The 26055-nt window shown below is 35.7% G+C and overlaps 4 protein-coding genes across 8 annotated transcripts; 3 read left to right on the top strand and 1 right to left on the bottom strand.

The window, feature by feature from the left end:
• The first annotated feature begins 6531 nt into the window (after positions 1 to 6531).
• LOC108991197 (dCTP pyrophosphatase 1-like) lies at positions 6532 to 7400 on the top strand. Its single transcript, XM_018965363.2, has 2 exons — positions 6532 to 6692; positions 7054 to 7400. Exons 1-2 carry the CDS (start codon positions 6558 to 6560, stop codon positions 7276 to 7278), a joined length of 360 nt encoding a protein of 119 aa, XP_018820908.1. The 5' UTR covers positions 6532 to 6557; the 3' UTR covers positions 7279 to 7400.
• A 552-nt stretch (positions 7401 to 7952) lies between these two features.
• On the top strand, positions 7953 to 11843 carry LOC108991212 (glycolipid transfer protein 1-like). 5 transcript variants are annotated; one of them, XM_018965392.2, is made up of 8 exons: positions 7953 to 8157; positions 8250 to 8437; positions 8783 to 8912; positions 9281 to 9336; positions 10002 to 10132; positions 10610 to 10745; positions 10951 to 11082; positions 11457 to 11843. In XM_018965392.2, exons 3-8 carry the CDS (start codon positions 8795 to 8797, stop codon positions 11490 to 11492), a joined length of 609 nt encoding a protein of 202 aa, XP_018820937.1. In that variant the 5' UTR covers positions 7953 to 8157; positions 8250 to 8437; positions 8783 to 8794; the 3' UTR covers positions 11493 to 11843. The 5 variants fall into 5 exon arrangements, with proteins under 5 accessions (XP_018820937.1, XP_018820938.1, XP_018820936.1 ...); XM_018965393.2 differs by having other exon boundaries at positions 8250 to 8273; positions 8786 to 8912; positions 11457 to 11828; XM_018965391.2 differs by having other exon boundaries at positions 8250 to 8273; positions 11457 to 11828.
• Positions 11844 to 19030: 7187 nt separating this feature from the next.
• LOC108991211 (CRIB domain-containing protein RIC7) lies at positions 19031 to 20947 on the top strand. Its single transcript, XM_018965389.2, has 4 exons — positions 19031 to 19572; positions 19922 to 20019; positions 20188 to 20266; positions 20392 to 20947. The coding sequence occupies exons 1-4, from the start codon at positions 19515 to 19517 to the stop codon at positions 20772 to 20774; spliced, it is 618 nt and encodes a 205-aa protein (XP_018820934.1). The 5' UTR covers positions 19031 to 19514; the 3' UTR covers positions 20775 to 20947.
• Positions 20948 to 21554: 607 nt separating this feature from the next.
• LOC108991210 (polyubiquitin 11-like) lies at positions 21555 to 24467 on the bottom strand. The gene is made up of 2 exons (XM_035691976.1): positions 24293 to 24467; positions 21555 to 22953 (listed from the first exon to the last, which is right to left on the bottom strand). Exons 1-2 carry the CDS (start codon positions 24356 to 24358, stop codon positions 21847 to 21849), a joined length of 1173 nt encoding a protein of 390 aa, XP_035547869.1. The 5' UTR covers positions 24359 to 24467; the 3' UTR covers positions 21555 to 21846.
• Positions 24468 to 26055: the final 1588 nt, after the last annotated feature.

Below are 26055 nucleotides of genomic sequence, written 5' to 3'. Positions count from 1 at the left end.
GGTTTATAACTTGCTCGGGCTGAAGCAATATCTATTCCATTTGCATCTTATTACGTCAAAACCACAAGCCCCATGTAATGAGAAAAAACATGGTAAAGTCTGAATTTGTTCCTTTATCAAGAATAAATTTACTCTCATCCAAAAAATCCATGTATGGAGGCATCTATCACATAATAGGCACATAATGCTTCCATAAGCCTCTAAATGATGGACAAGAAACTATGACATGATGAACATCTTTTGGGACTGACTTGCAAAAACAACATCTATATTCCACCTCTACTCTCTTCTTTTTCAGATTTGTAAGAGTTGGCAATATATCTCTACAGGCTCTCCATGCAAAAGTTTGAATTCTCTTTGGGACCTGCATCTTCCACAACATTTTCCATAGTTTCTTCTGACCTGTAGCACTTGAACTCTCCCTAGCATTACTGTTACTTAGGTCTTGGATCGGTCGATAAGTACTTTTAAAACTGAAAATCACATTCTTCTCTTGTGTCTATATCCATTTATCCTCATATTGGTTTGATGACAGCCTTATTTTCAAAATGTCAACTGCTACAATTAGATTAAAGAGAGCTCTAATATAATTCACCTTCCACCCTTTTGTTTTTGAGTCAATGAGATTATCCACCATCTCTTCCAGGTGAGTATCTTCCCTCAATATCAGTTCCTGCACCAAAGCCTTATGGCCAGGAATCCATGTATCCTTCTAGATATTAATGTTTTATCTTGTCCCTACTCTCCATCTGCACCCTTGCATCAACCATTTTTTAACTTCCCATATCCATCTCCATGCATAAGAGGGATTTGATCCTAGCTTAGATTCAAAAAAATTCCCCTGTGAAAAGTATCTCGCTTTAAAAATTTTGTGTAAAAGGGAACCCTCAGTTTGTAATATCCTCCATCCTTGATTAGCCAATAACACCATATTAAAAAACTGTAAATTCTTAAAACCCATCCCTCCTCTAAAGTTAGACTGACACATACGACTCCAACTCATCTAGTGTAATTTTTTCTCATTATTTATCTTACCCTACTAAAAACTGGCCATCATCCTCTCCAAGTCTTTACAAAAGCTAGCCGGTAGTTTAAAACAACTCATTACATATGTGGGTATGGATAAAGCAACAACTTTGATCAGCACCTCTCTTCCCCCCGAGACAACAACTGTTCCTTCCAACTTTGTAATTTATTCCAAACTCTATTCTTGATCTCAGCAAAGGCCCTTGATTTTGACTTACCTACCATGTTAGGCAAGCCTAGGTACTTTTCATACAGCTAAAATAAGCTAACACCCCACAAACTCAGAAGCTCTCTTTGATTCTCCTTTCTCACATTTCTAGAAAAAACCATAGTAGTTTTTTCTCTATTAATTTTCTGACTTGAAGCAAACTCATACTTTTCCAAAATAGACTGAATGTTTCTTGTTGTACAAACATCAGCCTTACAGCAAATGATGCTATTATCTGCAAAAAGAAGATGATTAATCTTAGGAGCTCCTCTACAAACATGCATCCCCCCGACTGTGCTATCCCTCTCAACAGATTATAAAAAACCAATTAAGCCCTTTGTGTATAGAAGAAAAAGGTAAGAGGATGGTGGATTCTTATCCCTCTACTAGGAAAAATAGGATTATATGGTAAACCATTCACCAAAACTGAAAAGGAAACAATTTTAACACACTCCATAATCAACTTCACAAAGCTGCGAGCAAAACTAAGTTTCAACATAATCTTTTCTATAAAACCCCATTTCACCCTATCATAGACCTTGCTCATATCCAATTTTAAAGACATATACCCTGTTTTCCCTTTCCTCTTATTTCTCAAGTAGTTCACAAGCTCATAAGCCACTAACATATTATTAGTTATCAACCTCTCAGAAACAAAAGCTCATTGTGACTCAAAAATAACAGAAGACAGCACCCTTTTAAGTCTATTTGCAATTACTTTATATACCAACTTATAGATCACGTTACAAAGACTAATAAGGCGAAAATTAGCAATCATTTCACAACATTTCTTTTTCAGAATCAAACTAATCGAGGTATGATTGAGTTCAGTAGGCAGCATACCTGAATTTAAAGTCTGAAGCACAGCTGAGGTAACTGAATTGTCCACGACATGCCAGTACTTTTGGTAGAAAATTGGTGCCATCCCATCTGGTCCTGGTGCCTTTGTGGGGTGCATTTATTGTAGAGTAGCATCAACTTTATCAGTAGTATAAATCTTAGTAAGTTCCTTATTCATCTCATCAGTAACCCTCTGCTCTATATTCTCCAGAATATTCAATTGTCCCCTTCATTCAAAAGCAGTAAAGAGGGATCTAAAATAATCTACAATAAGTTCATTCATTTAATCACCCTCATACCATAACCTTCCGTCATCTTTTAATGGAATTTTTCTTCCTTCTCTGAGAGGCCTATGGAAGTATCTTGTATTCTAATCACTTTCTTGAAGCCAATGCACTTGGATCTTTGCCTCCACATAACTTCTTCAATTTCCAGCCAGATTTGAACCTATTCTCTAGCTGAATTCATTCTCGCAGGGTTAGACTGTAATGGCTCCATTTCATGCAACTGCTCTAATCTCTTCCTTGCATTATTCAATTGTTGTCTTACATGTCCAAAACTTGACTTATTCACACTTCCAATTTCTCATTGCAACCTTTAATCAACCTCATAACTTCCATTATACTATTTCCAGCAACTTTCCTATCCCCTACTCACATAGTCTCAAACCTAAAAGGTTTTTTCCTCCTCACCATGACATCACTCACCTCAGTATCAAACCATATTGGTAAATGGTCTGAATATGCTGCAACCCCATGTGTAACCACAACTTGTGGAAATGAGTGATTCAGTTGGTAATTTCCTAAGAACTTGTCCAACCTTTCACTAATTTCGTAACCACCACCATGCCCATTACTCCAAGTAAACTTAGGACCTCTATAGCCCATATCTCGCAGAGAACAATCTTGTAACACTACTCTAAATTCCACCATTTGTGTCTTAGGTTTTAGTCTTCCACCTCTATTTTCTGATAGGTCCAGTATCTCATTGAAATCCCCACATAACAACCAAGGATATCCTTCTCCCGAATTTAAGGACCTAATCAAATTCCATGTTTGAGCTCTACAAACTGTATCAGGGTTCCCATTAATTTCCGTAAAAAACCATTCATTTGAAACACCCTCTCTAATCACTGCATCAATATGAAATCTACTGAAAGATTCAACAAACATATTTATTTACTTCTTCCAAAGCAAAGCTAAACCTCCACTTCGCCCAATACAATCAATCGAAAGACAGTTAACAAAACCAGTACTAGACTTACATTTTTCCATAGCTCATGCCTTCAACTTCGTCTCCTAGAGGAACTCTAGGTCATGATTTTCCTTCTTGATCAAATCGTGAAGGGATCGAATTTCCTGTGGCTCCCAAGCCCACAGGAATTTCAACAAAGGATTTTCATGGTTGTCAGTAGGGTTGGATTTGCCAGCCATGAAAATCCAACTTCGTCTCCCTTTCCACCTCTAGACTCAACAATTTCCTCTTCTCTGCACTAACACCCTCTTTCTTGTTTGACGGATTAGCAGAGACTTTCTTCAGTTTCCTTTTCCATTTGCATGGGCCTACAATAGTTTTATCAGGCCAACCTTTTGTCTGCTGCCCATCTACCAAGCCCCCATTCTCCTGGCCCATAACCTCCTTCCTGCTACGTTGGCCCATCATACCATCCAGGTCCTTATCTCCAACCTTCGTTCAAAATTCCTTGTCGAACCGTAAATCCCATGATTCCTGCAAAGAATCTTCCATAACTGCAATTCGTCCATTATCACATCCGCTCCTTGAATCTAATCCACTATTCACGTCTAGTATAACGGTTATTGTTGGGTGTGATTCATCCATAATATTTTCTTGATTTTTTGCTGTAACCAACTTGCCACCAATTGGTGGTTGTGCGTCCCTTTCGGTGACTGTTTCCAACGACTTCTTCTTCGTCTTCTTTCTTTCTTTATTTTGTAGCACTGTTCCTACTTTTCCCAAATCTTCATCCTCGACCCTCACCACGAAACCACTGACCATATGGAAAATTCCCGTCCTTCTCGAAAACTTTCAAAGCATGTTCACACTCCCGAAGACCATGTCCTATTTTACCACACCCATAACAAAAATCCGACAATCTTTCATATAAAAATCAAACCTAGTATGGTACACTGGATCCAATACACAACTTCTTCCCCCTCAACAATGGTTTGGTAATATCCATGCATACTCAAACTCTCATGAATTCACCCCAAGCCATCTCCCCCTTAACAAGATCCACTTGCTCAACCCGTCCGATTGCACTGCCAATTAGTTTACCAATATACTCATTTCGAGCCAATAATGGTAATCATGAATCCTTACCCAGAAAGAGGCCTCAGTCAATTGTATATGATGAATTTGTTGAAATCCGTCAAAATTTTTGACTAACACCAATTGCTTATCAAATGACCACGACCCTTCACAAATGACCATCTCTTTATCTCGAACATCTTCAAATTCAGCAATAGTAAATTTTGAATCCAAATCTTGAATCTTTACAAATTTCACTGGACGCCAAATTTTCTTCTATGTTTGTTTGAAGGCTTCCCTCTTATAGTACTGGTTTGTTAGCAGTTGAACCATCAAACATTTCTCCCCTCTAACGATGCTATCCTGTAGCACCTCAACCTCAACATGAATAGCTTCCTGCTTAGTCTCCGTCAGAGAAAGATCCATACATTTGCTCCAACTCATCATCCATAGCAACGAAAATTTAGCAAAATAGAGTTTGCTAAAAGCCTATACGAATCGAATTTTTCAAAATAGAGTTAGCAAAACAGAGTTTGCAAAACAGAGAGCCCCTACTCGTGAGTTGAGGGAGGAAATTTTTTAAGATTTGATTTGCATTAAAGTTATACAATTGAGTTCTTTTACGAATCGAATTTTTCATATCAACATTGTAGAGGATGTGTTCTCCACGCCGACTTATAAATATAATTTTTTTAAAATAAAACACAATACCACAAACATGGTGGGACTAAGCCATTACTTATTTTTACTCATTGTATCCCATGACACTAAGGTTTTATATATAAATTCATCTTACTAAGTTCACTAATGTCAATTTAATTTTGTTTTAACAAGTGGGTATTTCTGTCGATTACTACATCAAAATAAATCTTAAATCTTTTGTTGGTCTAATGCTCTAGATATGCCCATATCCACTTGCTAAAAGGCACAGGTATTTCTCTTTATGGGCGTTTTTCTTAATGGGCTGTGGGGTTAGCTACGGCATCATCTGTCTGTCATTAACATGGAGAATCTATGCCTGCTGTAACTAGAAGTCCATTTTATATTTTATCATCCGACACTAATGAATTTTCTTTTTATACAGTACCATATAGTGATCTCTTTTTTCCCTTCCTTTAGTCCAAATTTCATCACAATCTGAAAAGTAAATATTCTCTGATGTCTATCTTAACATATGTTCTACACAATAATTTTTTGTATGCCACTTCTAATTTGCCATGACAATCATTTGCATGATACACACTGCTGAGTCCAGTTGGATGACATCTGGTCCTCTTTGATTCTAGATATTTTATATGCAGCAATCACAGAATGGGTGGCACTTCGTTTAGAATCTTTGATATGCATACGAGGAGAGAGAGAGAGAGAGAGAGAGAGAGAGAGAGAGAGAGAGAGAGAGAGAGAGAGGAATCAGGCATATTTCCATTTGACTTGGATGTGAATGCCCGTGATATGGTCGGTATACTGATGGATTTCATGGCCCATATATGTTTCTGTTTTCTAATTTGCAGTTGCAAAGTTAGTAACTTTTCAGCCTTGTCTTTATAAACCAAAAAATTGGCAAGGGGGGCATTCATGTGCAGCAGCCATTGAAAAGGAATAGTATCAAAAAAAGGTAAAAAAGAGAGAACGGTATAGTATATTTTCCCAGATTGAGGTTGTGTGCTTGTTTTGTGCCATCAATAATCAGTATTCTTCTAGGATCAACTTATTAATTCATTCTGTGCTGAAATTTGAAACTGTAATTATCCTTAAATGGCCAACTCATTGAGCCACCTAATCAATGAGTTGTTAGATCACTAAATGCGTGTATCTCCTCAATTCACATTGATGGGCATTTCTCACTCCAAGATAGTCATTCTGATACAGTGGGAGTGTATATGGTAGCAAATTTATACCCTATGGCTGGATTCGGTTGCTGTGTTTCAAAGATAACCAATTTGGAATGGTAAAAATGGAATCTTCTTTATCAATTTTTAATGAGTTGAAGTTGGCCATTTTGCATGGTGGTGGCCGTGAGGAATCTCCTATATTTACCATAAGAAAGGTATTTTCTCCCACTATCATCCCTTAATTACTCTCAATTTCATGCCATATTAGATACAAAATTCCTTCTTAAGCAATATGCATTTAGGTCTCTTTAAAGCTATATATATATATATATATAAGAACCCCTCCTCTTCCTCTCCATGCAGACACTCCAAGAAACTGAATCATGGGTGGAGAAGACGTGCTGGAAGAGAAAACCACGGACATCAGTCTGAAAGATCTGTCAGTAAAGCTCGAGGAATTTGCAAAGGCCAGAGATTGGGAGAAGTACCATAGTCCCCGGAATCTACTCCTTGCTATGGTAATCTGAGCATGCATATATGTATCCAATGCTGATTCATTCATCGATGTTTCCTTTGCAAAAATCTTGCCAATCCTATTTTACAGGAATACTCCTATCAGTTTCTGGGTCCCATCCATGCAAAAATATCTTTTCTGTCCAATTTGATCAGAGGCCCTTGAAGAGACAAGCACTCTTTCTTTTGAATGTGAAAAGTATTTATATCTGAAATGCTATTTTGCCTGAGCCATCATGATCCCTTAATGCTCACACATGTGTTTTCTTTTTCTACCATCCTCTTGATTTTGGGTCTCAGTAATTTAACAAAAATGTTAAAATTTTTCCCTTATGATTCTCTGAACTCTTCAAATCTCAAGTGTAGGTTGGAGAAGTGGGAGAGCTATCAGAAATATTCCAATGGAGGGGAGAGGTGGACAGAGGTTTGCCAAATTGGGAGGAATCAGATAAGGAGCATCTGGGAGAGGAGCTGTCTGATGTCCTGCTATACCTCATCAGGCTGGCTGATATATGTGGCATTGATCTTGGTGATGCTGCCACCAAGAAAATTGTCAAGAATGCAACCAAATACCCACCCAAAATCCTATGAAAAAGCTGTTTTTCTAGGTCATTTTCTTTTTGTTTCCCGAGCTAGAGTAAACATTATGACAATGAAACTCCCATGAAGAGTTTACAATAAATTAACCTTTTCCGTTCTAGAATTATTATGATTAATGCTATATTGACAGTTCTTTTTCTTTTTCAACAACTACTGAGGCCTAGAGGTGCAATAGAAAGATGTTAAAAAAAAAAAAAAAAATCAGGAGTCATGACTATCAAAGCTGGCATTTTTTAACGTATATACCACCGCTTAATTTGACTTTACATCGTGAACTATACAAAAAAGATTATTTATAGTGAGAAATATTTTCATTATAAATAAATTACATAAAAATAAATTTATAAATTGATACGGTTCGTCAGATTGTAAAATTATTTATATTCTAAAATAGATCTAATAGATCCCATGAAATCATATCAATTTATAAATTTATTTTATATAATCTATTTATATATATAATAATTTTTATTTATAATTGATATTTCAACCTTTAAATAAATGAAAATTTTCACTTTTAATTGTTGGAGGTGAAAATTAATTAATTTTGTTATACTAATATGTAAAGTAAAAAATAATTATAGATTTACATTTTTTTGTAATCTTGTCATACAGAATAAGTGTAGAATAGTGTGCTTTACGAATTACGAGTAAAAAGAACTAAAAAATAAAAGCCTAGTAATCCGTTGGAAACGGAATCAAACGGAGTCACCGACGGGAGCCGTTTCTCGCTTCCTCCGATTGCCATTAGTAAAGTGCAGCGTCAATTCGCGTCCCACCAAAAAAATAAAAAAGCTCAATCGTTAACGGATCGAATCTGATGCGTTGTCGATCAGTCAGTCTCCGACCATTGATCATCATCACCAAAAGGTTCGTTCCTCTGTCGGATCCAACCTTCACTTTCCTCTACTCTATTTTGCTTTTTTCTCTTACCGAATTCATTGTTGTTTCTCTCTCTGCAGTTCAGATCGCCTTTAAGCAGCTCAGTAAGCGTCTCCGAGCTCCTGAATCGCACGAATTTTATCCACAATATCCATTTACATTTGGATCCCCCCCCTCCTCTCCAAATTTGTTGCTTTTCCGATCCTTGTGATTGTTGGTGGATCTGATCGAATTGCTTTCCTCTCTCTCTGTTTGAGATTTATACGATGTACGAAATATGGGAAGATCTTATATCCTGATGCCTGTCAAATGCGTGTGTGTTTCATAATGAGATGCTTCACTTGTGATTATAGCTTTGAATTATATACTTCGCATGGATTGATTCATTTCCATGTATGAGATATTGAAAAATATGTATATAATTTTTCCCAGTATATAAACGGGTATAATTCAGCTAGTATTGATAGGGATTGGTTAATTTCCCATCTTTAAGCTTTATTTTCAAAAAATTGAGTTTATGAATTTTAACACTTTTAACCTCGCTTGATAATTTTTTTCCCTCTTTCACTCTGAAATCTGAGACAAATTTATTTACTTCGGGTGCTTTATGCAGTAGAGCATAGAAATGGAGGGAACAGCGTTCACTCCCGCTTTGGAAGGAATACAGCATGTGAAGCTTGAGGAGGGGGACATGCTAACCACTCCTTTCTTGGAAGTCTGCAAGCACATACTGCCTGTAATAGGTGCATTCTCTTGCCTCCATTATTTGAATACAGTAATGGATGGATCATGAAACTATATCCATCGGCGGCAGCGTCCTCATGGATACTGTGGCAAATGCATACTTGGTCTTAAATGTTGCTAATCCATTGTAGCCGGGTTTTCAAACTTTCAAAACCCATCCTCGATTTGAATTAGGTACCGTGACTATTCTAGAATATGAACTTGTGCAACTTCACGCCCCATGCGATTTTCACTCAATGTTATGGTGTTAGTGTTTTTTCATGATATAGTAATAAAGTATTGTTGTAAAATATCAATATTACAGCATGCTAATCTGGGCTTGTTTCCTTGATTAATTACTTTATTAATTAATTCTTTCTGATGGCAGATAAGTTTGGAGCTTCTATGATCCTTGTTAAATCTGATATTGGAGGAAACATATCGGTAAGATGTCCTCATTGTGTATTTTCCACAGTCAAGCTCACTAGTTTGTGTTTGAGACAAATTATTTTCTCTTGCTTGTGAAGATGTCTTTATGATATGTCATACAATGCATGTCTGTGATATTAAACTGTAAGAAGCTGTGAAGATGGAGATTGTGAGCTGTACTTCTATTTCTGCTAGTGAGCTAAATATTTTTATTGAGTTACTTTTGCTTATCTAGTTCTAGCTTAACTAGTAAATTTGTTTGTGTAATGTTGGATATCACTGTTATGTTATTAAACATGTATAAATAAAAGTGATCTTCCAAAGTACATCAAAATGAGTTGAATAGTATAATCTGAGATAAATACACAATGCCCCCTCAAACTACCACTTAATTTGCAATCACCCTTTAAACTATCAATTTTGGCAATTGCCTTTCAAACTAACAAAAAATTGCAATGTAACCCTGTATAAAAACTTGACATAAATACCCTTGATAAAATTTTAAAAATTCAAAAATTACTTTAAAAATTTTTAAAAACTAAAAAAATGATTTTCCCAAAAAACTGAAAAAAAAGATTTTTTAAATTTCTATTTTCTAAATATTTTTTTTTAATTTTTAAAATATATACTTAAAAGTATTTTTTGTGTTCCCATTCCGCCTGTGATATTTTTTCTTGTAGAGATTGGAATCTAAACATTCGTCAAATCCATCCGACTTCAACCACTTGTATAACATGGTGAGAGCAGAGGTTGAAGCTAAAACAGCAAAAGCATCATCCAGTTGCACCAACGGACTTCTTTGGTTGACAAGGTAAATGATGCTAACTGTAGTATGTCATAGGGTTAGAAAAAAATAATTTATTTGGAAAATTATAGCATTCAATCTCCAGAAAAGTACTTCAAAGATATCACTAAACTCAATCTAACACATGGATTGCATCAAAAATAAAATAGAGGAAAGTAAAAGAAGCAGAATATGGATTTTTTTATAGGTATGAAGCAGAATAGGGAAATTCATTGGAACATTACTCTCTTTCTCTCTGTGTAATGCGTGTCCTTGCCCACTTTGAGGTATTTGCATGTCTACTTTGTCAATGTGCTCTATGAATCTGACAGCAAGTTGTAATTTTCCTTAGTGATAAAATTGTAATCATGTTCTAACCAAAGAGTATTGGCTTAAATGAGAAATGTAATGCTTAATAATGTTGTTATCGGGAATGTTTATCGTTTATTTGCTTTGAAAATGTGATTCCTTTGTACTTATGATGTTAATACAATAAATCTTCAGAGCAATGGATTTCTTGGTGGCTTTGTTTCACAACTTACTTGAGCACAAGGATTGGACAATGTCACAGGCCTGTGCAGATGCCTATGGAAAGACCCTGAAGAAATGGCATGGCTGGCTTGCTGGTTCAAGTTTCACTGTAATGTCTTCAATGCCCACCCCCTCACCCCAATAATTCTTAAATTATTGATGGAAATGGAAAATTCACTCGGATTCTTAGAATAAGTTCTGATTTTCCTTTGCAGACTTTTTTCTTTGTTTGGTCTGACCTTTAATTCAGACATTTTGAATTACATATTAGCTAACAGGAGTAATTTCGTTTTGACTTATTAAATACTTTGCAGGTTGCAATGAAACTTGCTCCAGATAGAAAGAAGTTCATGGAGGTGCTAGGGGGCAGCGGTGATATTTATGCTGACATAGAGAAATTTTGCACAAGTTTTTCCCCTCTTCTTGAAGAGAATCACAAGTTTCTGGTAAGATGTCTTGTAACATTGGAATTGTTGCTTTGAGCCTCGCCATATTTTGTTTGCAAAATTTGTGGTTTGTGACTGATTGTAAAAACTTGAGAAGAAGGTAGAGGAAAAAAGAATCCTTAGTGATGAGGCTGGTCATAATATCCTTAGTAACTTTTGAAACGATGTTCAAGCTTCTTCTGGATAAAGGAAGAAAGCAACTGTGAGATTGAGAATTTTGAGGGATGGGTCTAAATTAATGGGGCCGAGAGGGACAGAATTTTGAGCATCAATGGTGGCATTGAATTTTAATAACCATGATTTTTTCACAAAAAAAGATTACTACGAATTTTAGATAGCTATAGAGGCTCATGAAAGTTCCTCTCTTGACACAGGCTAGTGTTGGCTTGGACGATCTGAAGGCTTCATGAGGAAAATGTCTCTGGATGAGTGGCTCTTGCTTCAGGCTACCCTGTCTTGTTTACCATCCTTTTCTTTTAGTTATTGGATAATTTGTCTTGGGTTCTAAAGTTTAAGACTTCATAAATTCCAAGTAGTTTTTTTTTTAATTGGGGCAGGCGGGGAAGTAATTACTAATAAGTTACTTCAAACCATTACGCAAATTACTCCTTTGAATCTTGTATTTTTTTTTTAACATTAATTTTTCTTTGAACGATTCTCTAGAAATTCAGTATGTACTTAAGAGTGGCATGAAGATTTACTGCTGCGTTTAGATATTGAGATGAAGAGTTGAGTTGTGAATGGTAGTATTTTGTGGATCCCATTGAGATGGGTTTAACTTTTTAGGTTGAGATGAGTTTAACTATTTTTATGAGAAGTTGAAAAAGTAATGAGTCACATCAACGATTAGTTTGAGATAAGTTGAAATGGATTCAACAACCAAACACACTAGTATATTGAAAAAGTTATTTACTATTTGGTAACTATATGTCTAAACCACTTTTAAACATGTTATATTTATTAGGAAACAATATAAAAAATTGGCTTTTGAGTTATAAATGACATAAAAGGTCATTTGAGGTAGTATCGTGCTTGTGATAAGATCACAAGACAATGATGTAATTATCTTAAAGTTGTAAAGATATTTTCACTATATAATAGTCTTCTTTAAAATTGAAACTACGTTATACATTATCCAAAAAATTGTGTTTGAAGAAATTTTCTTTAACAGTATTTTTTAGTTTTTTTAGATTAAAAAGTAGTTTAATAAGTAATAACTAAACAATCTAATTTCATCAGTAAAGAGCTTTTTGAGGCTATTTAAATACTTTTTATTGCCCTTAATGCAATTTCAAATAGACATTTAGCCCAGGTGCTAGAGTAGCACATTCACATCTGTGTAGAAGATCCATGCTTAGCGTTTCGTACAAACGGTCATCTAAACCTATCTAGGAATTGGGGAAATATGTGTGAAAGTCTTCCTTTTTGAAAGGAACACAGATCATATCATTAATTAGAACTATTACAAGATTGTTCTTTCAACACTAGACTTTGAATAGATTGATGAACATCTTCAATTCAACAAGGAAAACCCTGTTTTCCCATAGCCATCTTAGCTAAGCAGTGAGCCAATTCATTACATTCTCTATGAACAAACTTAACATACCATCCTGTTTTGGATCTAACAACCCCTTTGATATCTTCCACAAGCTGTCCATAATACGCCATATTAAGTCCCTCTTGGCTTATAGCATTAATCACTGAAAGAGCATCCCCTTCACTTTTGAAAAACCTAGCTTTAAACACAATTTAACAGCCTGCCACATAGCCAAACATTCAGCTACAACAGGTTGGTATCCACCAGATTGTTGTGCATATGCTGAGGCCATAAACTCTCCTTTGCTATCTCTGATGATGATACCAATGCCTATCTTGTTCTCCTTACGCTGCACTGCAACATCAAAGTTTGCTTTGTAGACACCATCTTCAGGTACAAGCTATTGCCCTTTCTTAAGTACTTCTAGTCATCTTCTTCAGCACCTGAGCCTCTTGAGCCTCTTTATAATCCATCAAAGAATTTAGTGCAGCTCTCATCACCAAGCTGGGGCTTAAAAAAAAATCTTCAAATAAATATCTATTTCTTCTAAACCAGATCCCTTTCATAATTGTGGTTGTCACCTCAAGTTGTTCCATCTTCAATGTACTAGACATAATTCTCCAAAGCTCCATGAAATCTTCACCTTGACTAGCCATCTTGTGGATAAGGCTACCATTATCTGCCTATACATCTCCTGCAGCAGGACAAGACCAGATTGCATGCATCACAGTTTCTACTTCCCTCATACATATCCTACAGTGTGGTGAATCAGTAACCTTTTGACTATATAAGTTTGATCTTGTAGGTAATATATCATTTGCAGCTTTCCATAAGAAAAATTTCACTGCAAGGGCCACATTCATATACCATAGATTCTTCCAAAAATCACCCATTTCTCTGCACATAGAATTTTCCCCTTTATCCATTTTCTTCATAGTTTGAGCCAAATTATACACACTCTTCACACTGAAAACCCCATTTCTGGTGCAATTCCATATCAATCTGTCCTCCCCTCCCAGTTTACTTAGTGGTAAGGAACAAATAAGTTGAGACTCTTCCAGATTAAAAACAGCTTCAATGACATCCTCATCTCAAGTTTGTGAATCTTCTGTGATCAAACTATCCACATGTGCATTAGGATTCAAAAACTTAACTGTAGATTGAATAGCGAAGGAAGATGGTAGTATCCATTTATCCCCCAAAATTTTAATTAGTTTACCATTCCCAACTCTCCAAATCAACCATTCTTTCAACAGACTAAAAGACCTCCAAATGCTTTTCCAGACTAGAAAATGTTGCTGTCCCAACCTAGCATCTAGCAGTTGAACATGTTTGAAATATTTGGCTTTGTACACTCTAGCTACCAAGGTGTTAGGTTTCTGTAAAAATCTCCAGCTCTGTCTTGCAAGCAAAGCCATGTTAAAGTCTTCAATGTCCCTAAATCCTAGACACCCTCTCGATTTTGAAGACCCTAACTTACTCCACTTACTCTAATGAATACCTATTTCCTTCTTGTTTTTATCCTACCAAAATTTTGCCAGCAAAGTAGTGATCTCTCTACATAGATTTCGTGGCAGCATAAACACTGACATTGTATAAGTTGGGATTGCCTGCAAAATTGATTTAATAAGGACTTCCTTTCCGGCTTTATATAATAAATTATTTTTCCAATTTTGAATTTTGCACCAAACTTTGTCCTTTATCCCCCTAAAAATATTATATTTGGATTTACCAACCATGGCTGGAAGACCCAAGTACTTTTCATAAGTTCCACAAGCTTCTCCACCAAATTCCTCCATGATGTACCCTTTAAAATTTTTTGATGTGTTAGAACTGAAAAAATGGAATTTTTGTGGCTATTAAGAACTTGCCCTGAGGATCTTTCATAAAGTTGCAAAATGGACTAAAGTTTCTTCCAATCAGACCTCTGAGCCCTACAAAAGATAGCACAATCGTCCGCAAACAATAAATGATTTACTCTAGGCCCACCTCTTGCCATTGCCACCCCTTTATCTCCCTATTTCTTTCAGCTAACTGTAATAGAGAGTTTAATCCTTCTGCACAAAGTATAAACAAATAGGGAGATAGTGGATCCCCTTGTCGAAGCACTCGTTTTGGAAAAAACTTTTCACTAGGCATACCATTAACCAAAACTGAATATGAAACTGATCTAACACACCTCATAATCACATAAATCCACTTCACATGAAAACCCATCTTCACCATCCTTGCCTCCAAAAAACACCACTCAATCCTTTCATAAGCTTTGGACATATCTAATTTCAAAGCCATACTTCCCATCACTCCCTTTTGTCTGGTCTTCATAGTATGCAACACTTCATAAGCTACCATAATATTATCCGTGATTAACCTATCAGGTATAAAAGCACTTTGGGTATTTCATATAATCACAGGAAGAACTCTCTTCTGCCTGTTTGCTAAGATCTTGGCAATAATTTTATATAGCACATTACATAAACTTATAGGCTTATGCTCATGCACAGACAGATGATTAGTTACCTTTGGAATCAATGCTATAAAAGTGAAATTTAAAGCATCATACCCAGATGTGTTATTAAAAAAAATTCTTGAACAACTTTGCAAACCTCAGATCTAACAATGCTCTAATGATCTTGAAAGAATCCAACACCGAACCCATCTGGCCCATGAGATTTCAGTGGAGACACCTGTTTCAAGGCTTCTTCAACTTTTGTTATAGAGATATCCTTGCACAATTCATCATTCATTTGAATTGTAACTTTTCTTTGACTTGCTTGCAAAACCCTCCATATTAGCGAGTGTTGGATTACTGGAAGTAAAAACAGTTTCAAAATGATTAACAATAGCCCTTCCTATTTCATGTAGATCTGTTAGTACTCTTCCATTAGAATCTGAAATAGACTTGATCATATTTCTCCTTTGTCTCTGATTTGCACATGCATGGAAGTATTTAGTGTTTTGATCTCCCAACCGATACCAGTATGTTTTAGCCCTTTGTCTCCACTTCCAGTCTTCTTGTTCCAGCATAATATTAATAGCTTTCCTTACTCTCTTGATTTCCACCCAATTTCTTGCATTATTGTTTCTTCTAACATCTTAAGATCTTCAGCTTTCAATATTAGATCTTGATTTCTATTTCTGAAATGTGCCTTATTCCATTTTGTTAACCCTTTTTGACACCTATTCATACCACTTAGCACAACACCTATAGCATCATAATTGTGTGAAGTCCCTTGTCACTCATCACCAATAATTTGCCCACAATCCTCCTCCAAAGCCCAAACTACCTCATACTTGAATTTATTCCGCCTTAAGCATAGTTTATCAGTAATTGTATGAAACTGACAAATTAGTGGCTTGTGGTCAGAAGTTCTTGCCACCAAACTCTCCACACTTACTTCACCATAAAGTTCAGACTATGGAACATCTGCTACCACCTTATCTAGCCTCTCTTTAGTATGAGAGTGACCCATATGATTATTACTCCAGGTAATGTTTTCCTTGGACCAGCCAACATCAAATAACTAACTTCTAAATCAAACATCCCTAAAAGCCTCCATTTGAGATTCTGCTCTTTGACACCCCATTGTTTCTCATCTTGTGATACAATCTCATTAAAATCTCCAAGAACACAACAACCACATTCAATTGAAGGCTTAAACGATACAAGTAAGTCCCACGACTCCCTTCTCTTACAAGTTTCTGGGTGTCCATAGAACCTTGTAAGTAGCCACCTTGACTACCCATTACCTTCCCACACCCAAGCATTAATATGGCTCTACGAGAAATTCAAAATTTCTAACTGTACTGCCTATTGCCATAACATCACTAGCCCACCACTCCTTCCAACAGATTCCACTACAAAATAATATTCAAAACCAATTCTTCGTTTCAGAAATTAAAGTCTTTTTTATTTAAGCTTAGATTCCATAAAAAAGACAACATTGGGGCACTTCTCCTTCACTAACAAGCAAAGGTCTTAAATTGTTTGAGGGTTCTCAAGCCTCCGACAGTTCTAACTTAAGATCCTCATTGCTCTAGGTAGGGCTGTCTAGAAGCCTCTGCCTCTTCATGATTATCTCTAATATCAGCCCTCTTCCCTGAACCTTTCTATTTTTTTAAAACACCACTGCATCCCTAACCTCCATCTTTCCCTTTTAAACCTTCTTTTTATCCACCCCAAATTGAACAGAATAAAAACACTCATCTTTGTCCCTCGCTTGCCGTTTCCACCTGCCCGATGGCAATATCTCCTAGATGGATGTAGCATCAGTTGAATCCACCAAACCTGCCAACTGCACTGAAATGCCTTCTGTTTCAATGTGGAACCTTAACACTGGGTTTGAATCTACGACATAACTTCCTTGAATTAAATCGGCAGCATGTTCCTCGACCAAGGTCTGACAAACCTCTATAACAATTTTTCCTCCCTCAACGGACTTATGGTTGTTAGATTAAGAGGCAACTCCCTTCTATACTCAAATTTCCCAACATATTTTTGGACACCCTCTTCTATGGGCTTCACTGACACTGGGCTCGTCTTCTTATTGGGCCCATCAGTTAGAAACATATCCTCAGTCAAGTCCAATTTCGCCTTATCCTTTATATTTGTGAGAAACCGTGTAACTGCTGCCTCCCCCTCAACTGCCATAGAAACAACATCATCTCTTTTGATAGTTTCTCCCCCACCTTCCTTCCGTTTCCCAACCACCCCTACATTCTCGCCTAGCATCTTGTCCAACCAAAACCATCGTTCTGGTTCATTGAACTGTGAAAAATCTAGACTAGCACCGATGTCAGAGCTATTCCTTGCCACCCATTGCTATCTATCGGAAACTCCATCTTTTTCTTCACTACATCTTGTAGATAACTTCATATCTTGAGGCTGGAACTTTCTCTTCAAAGTTGGTACCGCTCTAAGCCAAGGTCCAAACTACATGGCATCCATCTTCTCGCCCAATTTACCTTTGGCTTTTTCTTGGTAAGATTCAACACCATGAACTAGTCGACCACATAAAAAACAGAACTTGGGTAACTTTTCATACTTCAAAGGGAGCCATTCCTTCTTATCCATTATAGTACAGTTCGTCCCCTAGCCAAAAGCTTAGATAAATCCAGTTTCACCTTAACTCTTAAAAAGGTCCCCATCCCACCCCATCATCCTAAACGTCCACCTCCTCCAAGCACCAATAGAACTACCAATCTGTATGCCATACTCCCTTGTCATCCAGCCTAAAGGCAAGTTAAAAATTTGTACCCAAAACCATTCATAATCAAAATTAACCTTTGAAACCTGTGTGAGACCTTCAAAGTGTTGCAGAACAAAAACTGCATTATCAAACAACCAAGGTTTACCATCTAGTATCCTTTGTTTGTCAACATGTGTAGCAAAGGTAATGATAAAGACATTCTTCCCTGCTTCTTTGAAAGTTGTAGCCCGACTCACTCGCCAAATCTTGGCCATTGTAGATTCAATAGTTTCTTTGTTGATTATTCGATCCATGCAGATTTTTCCTATCAAACGTTTTTCAACCGTTCGAGGACATCCTCTAATTCCTTCCCACTTAATTCCAAAGAGACTTCTTCCTCTTTTGTTAATTGCAGTTGATTGCATCTCTTTTCTAATTCTTCCATTATTTCCCCGTTTGCACCATTCGCTACCATCCTACACGAATGTAACTTCCTTCGTAGAAGGCAATAACGCACTCCACCTCTGTATTCTCACACAAGTAAAGAGAAAACGAGAGAGAAGACTTATCCGTTGAACCAGTTAAAGCTTGATGTGTGAAAGTCTTCCTTATGTTATATACTTAACACACAATTGAAGTAATGTTGAAAATATATGAGTGTTTTGATAACTGTAATGGGTCTATAATAAGTTGTATGATGATACTTGGATAGTAAAACTCTTTCGTTTATAATTATTTTTTCTTGAAATTCATATTTCTTGGATTCTCATATTCTAATTAAATAGAAGAGAAAAAATATTATTTTAAGAGTGATATTTTTGTAATTTTAAAAAATTTTAAAAAAAAAATTGTCTAGACTTACATTGCAGTCTCCAAAATGGAGACTGTACATAGCATTGCTCTTACACAGATTTATAAATATCTCTCGAGTCAAAATTCTTGATATAGGCCTTAAAAAAAAAAAAAAAAAGTCGTTCCACAATTGCCATACGTTTCCTTCTTCCAACCGTTTTTCCCGCGCTCCCTGAATGACCGTTAAGACTTAAGAGATCCGCCCATATTTAGCCTATGGCCATGGTTTTTTCTTCTTTCTTTCTCTAATTTTCTTAGCTCTAGTACCTGAAAATCCGCTAAAGCTACTGGTTTTGATTTCACCTATCACAATCCAAACCGACACCGCGTCGTCGAACAAATTCAACCTCATAAGTGTCCCCCCCTCCTTTTCTCTTCTCTTCTTCTTGATTCAATATCGCTAGAGATCAATGATTTTCAGTACATATTTTCTTGGTTTTCTTACTACTTTGAAAATTTTGATTGTCTCTGTAATACCGATGAAATGAGGTTTTTGTCATCAAATTCGGTCGGAAGATGTGATCTGATTTCAGCATCCCATGCATGCAACATTTGGCACTTTTAGCAATTTTTGTTCATCTCTCCATTTTTGATCTCGAGGCATGCTTTCCCCACAAAACCTTTTCTGTTTCTTCCTTATTCCTAAATTTTAATCTAAACCTTTTTGAGAGAGTTTTGGAAGATTCAAAAACTCAAAACCCCACCAGCATTTCTCATTTGTAAAAGAAAACATAATCCCAGTCGAAAGCTTCTTTCTCATGATTTATCAGGAGGTGCCCAAATTAACGCGCACCTCATGCTCTTTCGCAGGGTAAGGTTTCTTCTGGTGCATATAGCCAAGTGCTTCAGCCCAAATGGCGACGAAGGTGAAGGGTCTTTTGAAAGGCCTAAGATATATTTCACAAATATTTGGTAATCAAGGCTTCCTTTCATGGATTACATTATTTTGCCACAAGTTTAAAATTACTTGGTCTATCATCAATTTCTTCTGGTCTTGATTATTATGCTTTCAAAACTAAGAACTCTTCAATTTTTCTATATCCTTTATATGCTCTTCTCAAAACTAGCATTCTCTTTTGAATCCTATATTTTTTGTTGGCACATCCATGTTTCATGCGGTTGCAGAGAAAAATGTGTACAAATTCAAAGCGCTTCCATTGTAATTGTCTTGTACACTTCCATTTATCCAGCAACAATGAGTGAGTAATTTACTCAATCTGGGTTTAAGAGATTTGAGGTGACAAAAGTGCCAATTTTGCAGATGAGAAAGAACAGGACATGCAAATTGGTTATCCCACTGATGTAAAGCATGTTGCGCACATTGGATGGGACGGCCCCTCTGCCAATACGCCGAGCTGGGTATCTCCCACTCATTTTCTGAATTCTCTGCCTCCTCAATTTCTTGTTATTAAGTAAACCAATTCATCAATGTTGCCAAGCCTCATAGACACCAAGATTACGTACCAAGCTACCATATTTATGAGCGTTGTTTAGGTAACTATGATTGTGATGATATGATTTGTGCAGATGAGAGAGTTTGAATCTTCAGGGGAAGTTTCATCCAGGTCTTTGGACTCTTTTGGAGAAGATAAATTATCATCCAAAGGTTTGATTCTTCTAAAATCATGTCTATGACACATTTGGAGCTGGTATTAGTTAGGATGATTAATCATCTATTAGAACATCTTCTGTAAGAACACTCAAGTGTTGTATTATTGCCACTATTGATAGATATAAAAAAAACTGGCACTGGAATTGAAGAATCCCTGCTACGACATGCTAAATCAACCGGAACTGACTCATCTGCTAACTCCTCTCAATGGAGTTGTGATGCACCAAAGCACTCCAGGCGCCACCACTCGACGGATGTGTCATCAGATTCCCCTAATCGAGATTCATCAGGCAGTTCACGACACGCAAGACGGAGCAGACATATGAAACTTGGAAATGACTCGCTAACACCAGATCTACCTACTGTCCCCAAACAATCTCGCCGTAGGAAGTCAAAGGGGTCATCTGGTGGTGGTTCATCAAAGTCACAGAGGCCAAAAGACCATAATGCTTCACCTGACATCCCTTTCATAGATATGGGATCCGGTTCTGGATCTGTGTAAGACTGAAAAACATTTAGAAACGCCTAAATTAGATTTTGGAAGAGTAGAGGGTTTGATGGGAACTCAAGAGGGAAAGTGTGATTTGTGTAAGTTAGAGGTTTTAACCTGATCTTCTAGTTGAAGATGTGACTCAAATGATCTTATTTGTCATTATATTCTTCTTTGGATTTTTGGTTTCCTTCTCACGCTGGTAGCTAGATTTTTAAGGGCTAATGATGGATCGGCAGTCGAAAGATTCATGGCTTTCTCATCCAGGAAATAGGAAGAAGCATTATGGAATGGAATGTCCAAAACGATAAATCCAACAACATTCAAATTCCATGGATGCCTCTTCAAAATGCGAATGGTAGTATATCCATATCCTACAAATTCAGAAGTTCCTCTCAAGCTGCATGCGGTGGGAACTCAAAGAAGAGAACTGATGTCCATACCTATACGAATGATATCGGACACTGCAGGCTCAAAAGACTGAGGAGCTTTTCCACCTGGAGATACATTTTAGAGCTGTAATAAAAACGTAACTCGAATTCCAGAAACTTTCTGAAACGTTGACCAATATAAAAGGGTAGCACATGAAAAACTGCTGTTTTTTTTTTTTTTTTTCCTTTAGTAATTAGCATGTTGATATCAGGCTCTGAAAAATTCGTAAGGAACATATTATAGAGAAAAACAATAAAGATGACTCGAGGAAAAAAAAACAAAAAAGTTTCTAACTAGGGGAACTAGACATGCCTTATTCGATGCCAAACAAATTAGGTGGTACGGTGAGGAAAATTATACTTTCAAACCAAACCACATAGGACGACACAGCCCTGAGATTCATTTACCAATTAGAGTAGACCATTTTCTAAATAATCCATGTAGTAACTCTATGACCCTGCAGTATCAAGTTCTATTTGGGCCAACTTTAAATTGCCTTTCAAACCATGTGAATTCCATCTATTTCACAACTCCATTTTTGTCACATATTCTATATCTGCAGAATTACACGGTATATTAAAAGACAATCCACTGCATGTCTATTCTAATGTTTTCCAGACACATTTAGATTTCATTACACGTCTAACATCCTTCAAAAAATAACCTCTACCGATGCATCACTGTTAATCCTGTAATCTGCGAGTGAACGATCATCCCGCAAAGCTCTTCCCTGAAAGTAGATTTCCTTCACTGGAGCTTTCATTTTCTTCTCGATCATACTCTTCAAAATGCGAATGGTAGTAAAGTTTTGTATCGGGTTCCCGATGTCAGCTAATTTCATGCGACTGATTCTTGCTGAAGGCGAAAAGACCATGTGGAGAGTGGAATGCATCTGGACACCATAACTTGCTAAATCTTGGCCCTCATCAAGCCTTTTTCCAGCGAATACAATGCTCACATTGCTCAAGCGATCAGCTAAAATCCTCAGTTTGTGAAAAATCTTGTCCTTGACATCTGTGATTGTATTAGCTTTTTGTACATCAAGAGTAATAGTCTTCCCACTCCATGTCTTAACAAATATCTGCATCATGGCAGGAAACATCTCTAGGGTGGCTTCTTCTTTGATGTCATAAGAAGCCAATGTCTTGGAATCCTCGACTCGCTTTCCTGCATAGATCAGATCCAAATCATTCACCAGGAAACCTGTCATGCTCTCAATTATTGCCTTGACATCATGGACTGTATACAAAACTTTAGCTTTGAGTTTCAAAATCTCTCCAGTCACTGTTCTGACAAAAATTGGTATGACATCTTTCGTATTAAAGATCAAATGAATGGTTGACTCATTTGGAATATTGAGTGCAGCTAGGATCCTGTCATCCTCAAGTACTTTTCCATTGTGGATAAGAGTGTACCGATCTGGTTGAATCCCCTCCTTCGCTTGAATGATTGATTTGACGTTTTGGATAGTATCATAAGTCCTTAAATCAACTGCAATGATTTTCTGAGCTGATGGTATTTTAACATATATTCTCATTGCAACTAGATTCTGGAGAACAAGGTGGAGAGTGGAGCCTTGCGGGATACCATAATCAACTAGCCTCCGGTCGTTCTTGAGCTGATTACCAACAAAAAAGAGCTCCTGGACATTCTCTGAAATGCCTGCCTTCTCGCATATCATTGATTTGAGATTGCTAATTGTCTCATATCTTTTAACTTTTAAAGATATTGTATTTATTGTCTTCAAGTATATGCTTATCTGTGACCAAAAGCCAATATAATTTATTGAGAGCACTCAAAAATTGTATAGCAGTGATTTCTTTTTTATGCAACTTCAAAATGGCAAGACGCTATTGAGGATTTTCTTCTGTTTTTGGGGGGGGGAGGGAAGGATATACTGTATACTGCTGAAGCTCCTGTGACAACGATAATAGAAGGTTGATCGGAGCTTAACAGGAACACAAAACACGTCTTTAATAGGTATCTGACAAACCTAGGAAGCCAAACTTAGCAGCAGCTTTATGTCATGTGTTACGAGACACAACACAACATATGAAAATTATATTTGGCTCATGGAGAGACTTCAAGCGAAAATATAAACATCACACAGAAATCCAAGTAGTATTTTATGTAAAAAGAAAACAAACACCAAATACATTCAAGTGGAAGTAGGTTATGCGTCTATTTACTGCCTTAAATCTGTTCATACCGTATAGCATGTCACCTGACGTTAACCATTCTCCTAAAATGTCAACTAAATATTAACCTAACCTCAAACTGGTTTTCCCCCTATATACACACTTCATGATCTTTATAATCTAAAAAATAAAGCAGGTGGCAGGGATGATTTAACCATCTGCCACTCAGTTCCATGAACCTCCACACATCACGTGGCACACAGAGATGAGAGAAATTCGAAGTCTATATATCTTTCGCTCTGAGAGCATAAAGCATACTCTTCTATCAGACAGACTTTGCCTTTGCATTGCAATAGCCAAGTAATATCATACACCTACCCTCTTAGAAAATATGAAATGTTCCTGGCTAGCCCGTATAAAGAGAAGGCCAAAATACTAGAATTTGATTCATGAATCTTTGAAATACTCTGTTTCAAAATAAAACGCATTGGCTAACATGGTTTGGGAACTCATATATGAGCCACTTTTATACAAAATACCCTTCATCTGGGTTTCGGGGGAAAATGACTACCTGATGATATAATGGAAAACACAATTGAAAATCTCTACCAAATAAATATAAATTAAAATTTCCGTTCCCAAGTGGACTCTTCAACTCTACTAAATATTGATTTTCAAAACATCTACATTCAACTACACAGTTTCTTCTCTTTTCTATGTTTTCTAGCAAAGCAAAACACCTCAAAACAAAAAGAAACCAAAAAAAAAAAACCATTTTCATTTCAGCATATTAGACGCAGTTTTGGTACATAAAAAAACCAACAAAACCCTCCGACTCTCAACAATCCATGCAGTTCAGGAATCTAAAAAAAGTTAGATTCTAACTGAAAGACATAGAGAAGTAAGAAAAATAAGAAACAACAAATCCAACTGAAAGAATTGGAGAAGAAAAATAGGGACCTCTTCTTCGGTGGAGTCCACAGAGCTCGACGGAAAACAGCCACTGCCATTTGTCGGGGATTCCATAGAAAAGGATTCTACGTAAAGCAGAAGAGCAAGACGTTCCGATGAAAAAACCTAGAGCTCGTATCCGATCATGGAGTTGTACACGCTTGCCTATTCTGCACGCCCTTTTAAATTTTTCTTCCTACTTTCAATATTTTATAGTAAGGAAAATGCTACGTGCGGGCTCCGCTGGGGCCTCTAGCATTTTTTTATATATATTTTTTAAATTTATTTTTATATAGATACTTTTAATAATTTTAAATATTTTAAAAAGTAAAATAAAAATTATAATATTATTTAAAATTATTTTTTTAATTATGAAGTAGAATAAAAATTAATATTTAATGATTTGTATTTTACTTTCTGATTAAAGAAGTGTTTTTTTTTTTACTTTCTGATTAAGGAAGTATTTTTTAATAATATTTTAAATTTATTTTATTTTTTAAAAATATTTATAAATGTAAAAAAAATCTATATAAAAAATAAATTAAAAAATTACACATAAAAAAGTACATGTTAAGCTCAATGGGAGCCCCCAATGGGACTGTAATATGATTATTTTAAATATTTTTAAAAAATCATAATATTATTAAAAAATATTTTCTTAATCATGAAGTAAAATAAAAAATTATAAAAAAATATTTTTTTACTTTTGAATTAAAAAAATATTTATTTAATAATATTTTAATTTAATTTAATTTTTTAAAAATATTTAAAAATATTAAAAAATCTATATAAAAATTATTTAAATAAAATATATATTAAATAATACTAGCCCCAGGGGAGCCCCCAGCGGGGCTGTAGCACTACCCTAAGAATAATCCAAAGGCCATAATTCACCCTCTTCGTAAAGTGAGCCGTTGAAAAGTAAATCCTAAAAAGAAAAAGCTATTTTGCCTTCAACTGTACCGCTCAAATGAACCAGTTGCTAATTTTTTTATTTTATTTTATTTAATAATTAAGATAATAATTTAAGTGTATTGATTTTTTTTTAAATATTTAAATATATTAAAAATATATATAATAAAATAAAATAAAATAAAAAAACCAAAAACTGAAAGCGATAAGTTTGAACTGACAACTTTATCGTAATAGTTCGACTCAATCTTAATTGTTGGTTTTTTTTAATGATTAAGTAAGTAATTTTTAATATTATTATAATTTTTATTTTAAAAAAATTATAAAATACAGACTATATATATTTTGATAAAGAATATTTGTAGTTATAGATCCAATGTCTCGCGAATTCTTTTTATAAAAAATTTATATATAAAAAACTAAATTTTGAACGATATGATTAATACACAGCATTAATACTCATACATTTTTAAGAATTAATTTGAGGAAATTAATTTAATTTCATAAAATCTAGTTTTAAAAAATCATTACAAGTCCACTAAATGACTTTTCTTTTTTTCTTTTTCCATCCGGAAGACGGTGGTGCTTTGTGGGATTGCGTAGATCAAAAGCAAATGCTTCGTTGCCAAGAAAAGAAAAGGCCATTATGCTTTGTCAATTGTTTTAAGAGGAGAGAACTAAAACACATGACATGCCCCCCCAAAAGAAAAATAAAAAGACTACTCTGCCGTCCCAGATGTACGGCTCTATTTGACCGCAAATTTTTTTTATTTAATAATAAAAGAAATAATTTTAAATATATTGATATATTTTTTATTTTTTAAAAATATTTAAATATATTAAAAAAATATAAAAAAAAA

The sequence above is a fragment of the Juglans regia genome, chromosome 7 (genome assembly GCF_001411555.2).
Source record: "Juglans regia cultivar Chandler chromosome 7, Walnut 2.0, whole genome shotgun sequence".
In the NCBI taxonomy this organism is placed as follows: Eukaryota; Viridiplantae; Streptophyta; class Magnoliopsida; order Fagales; family Juglandaceae; genus Juglans; species Juglans regia.
The sequence above is the reverse complement of the archived record's forward strand: the minus strand, read 5'-3'. Positions and strand labels throughout refer to the sequence as shown.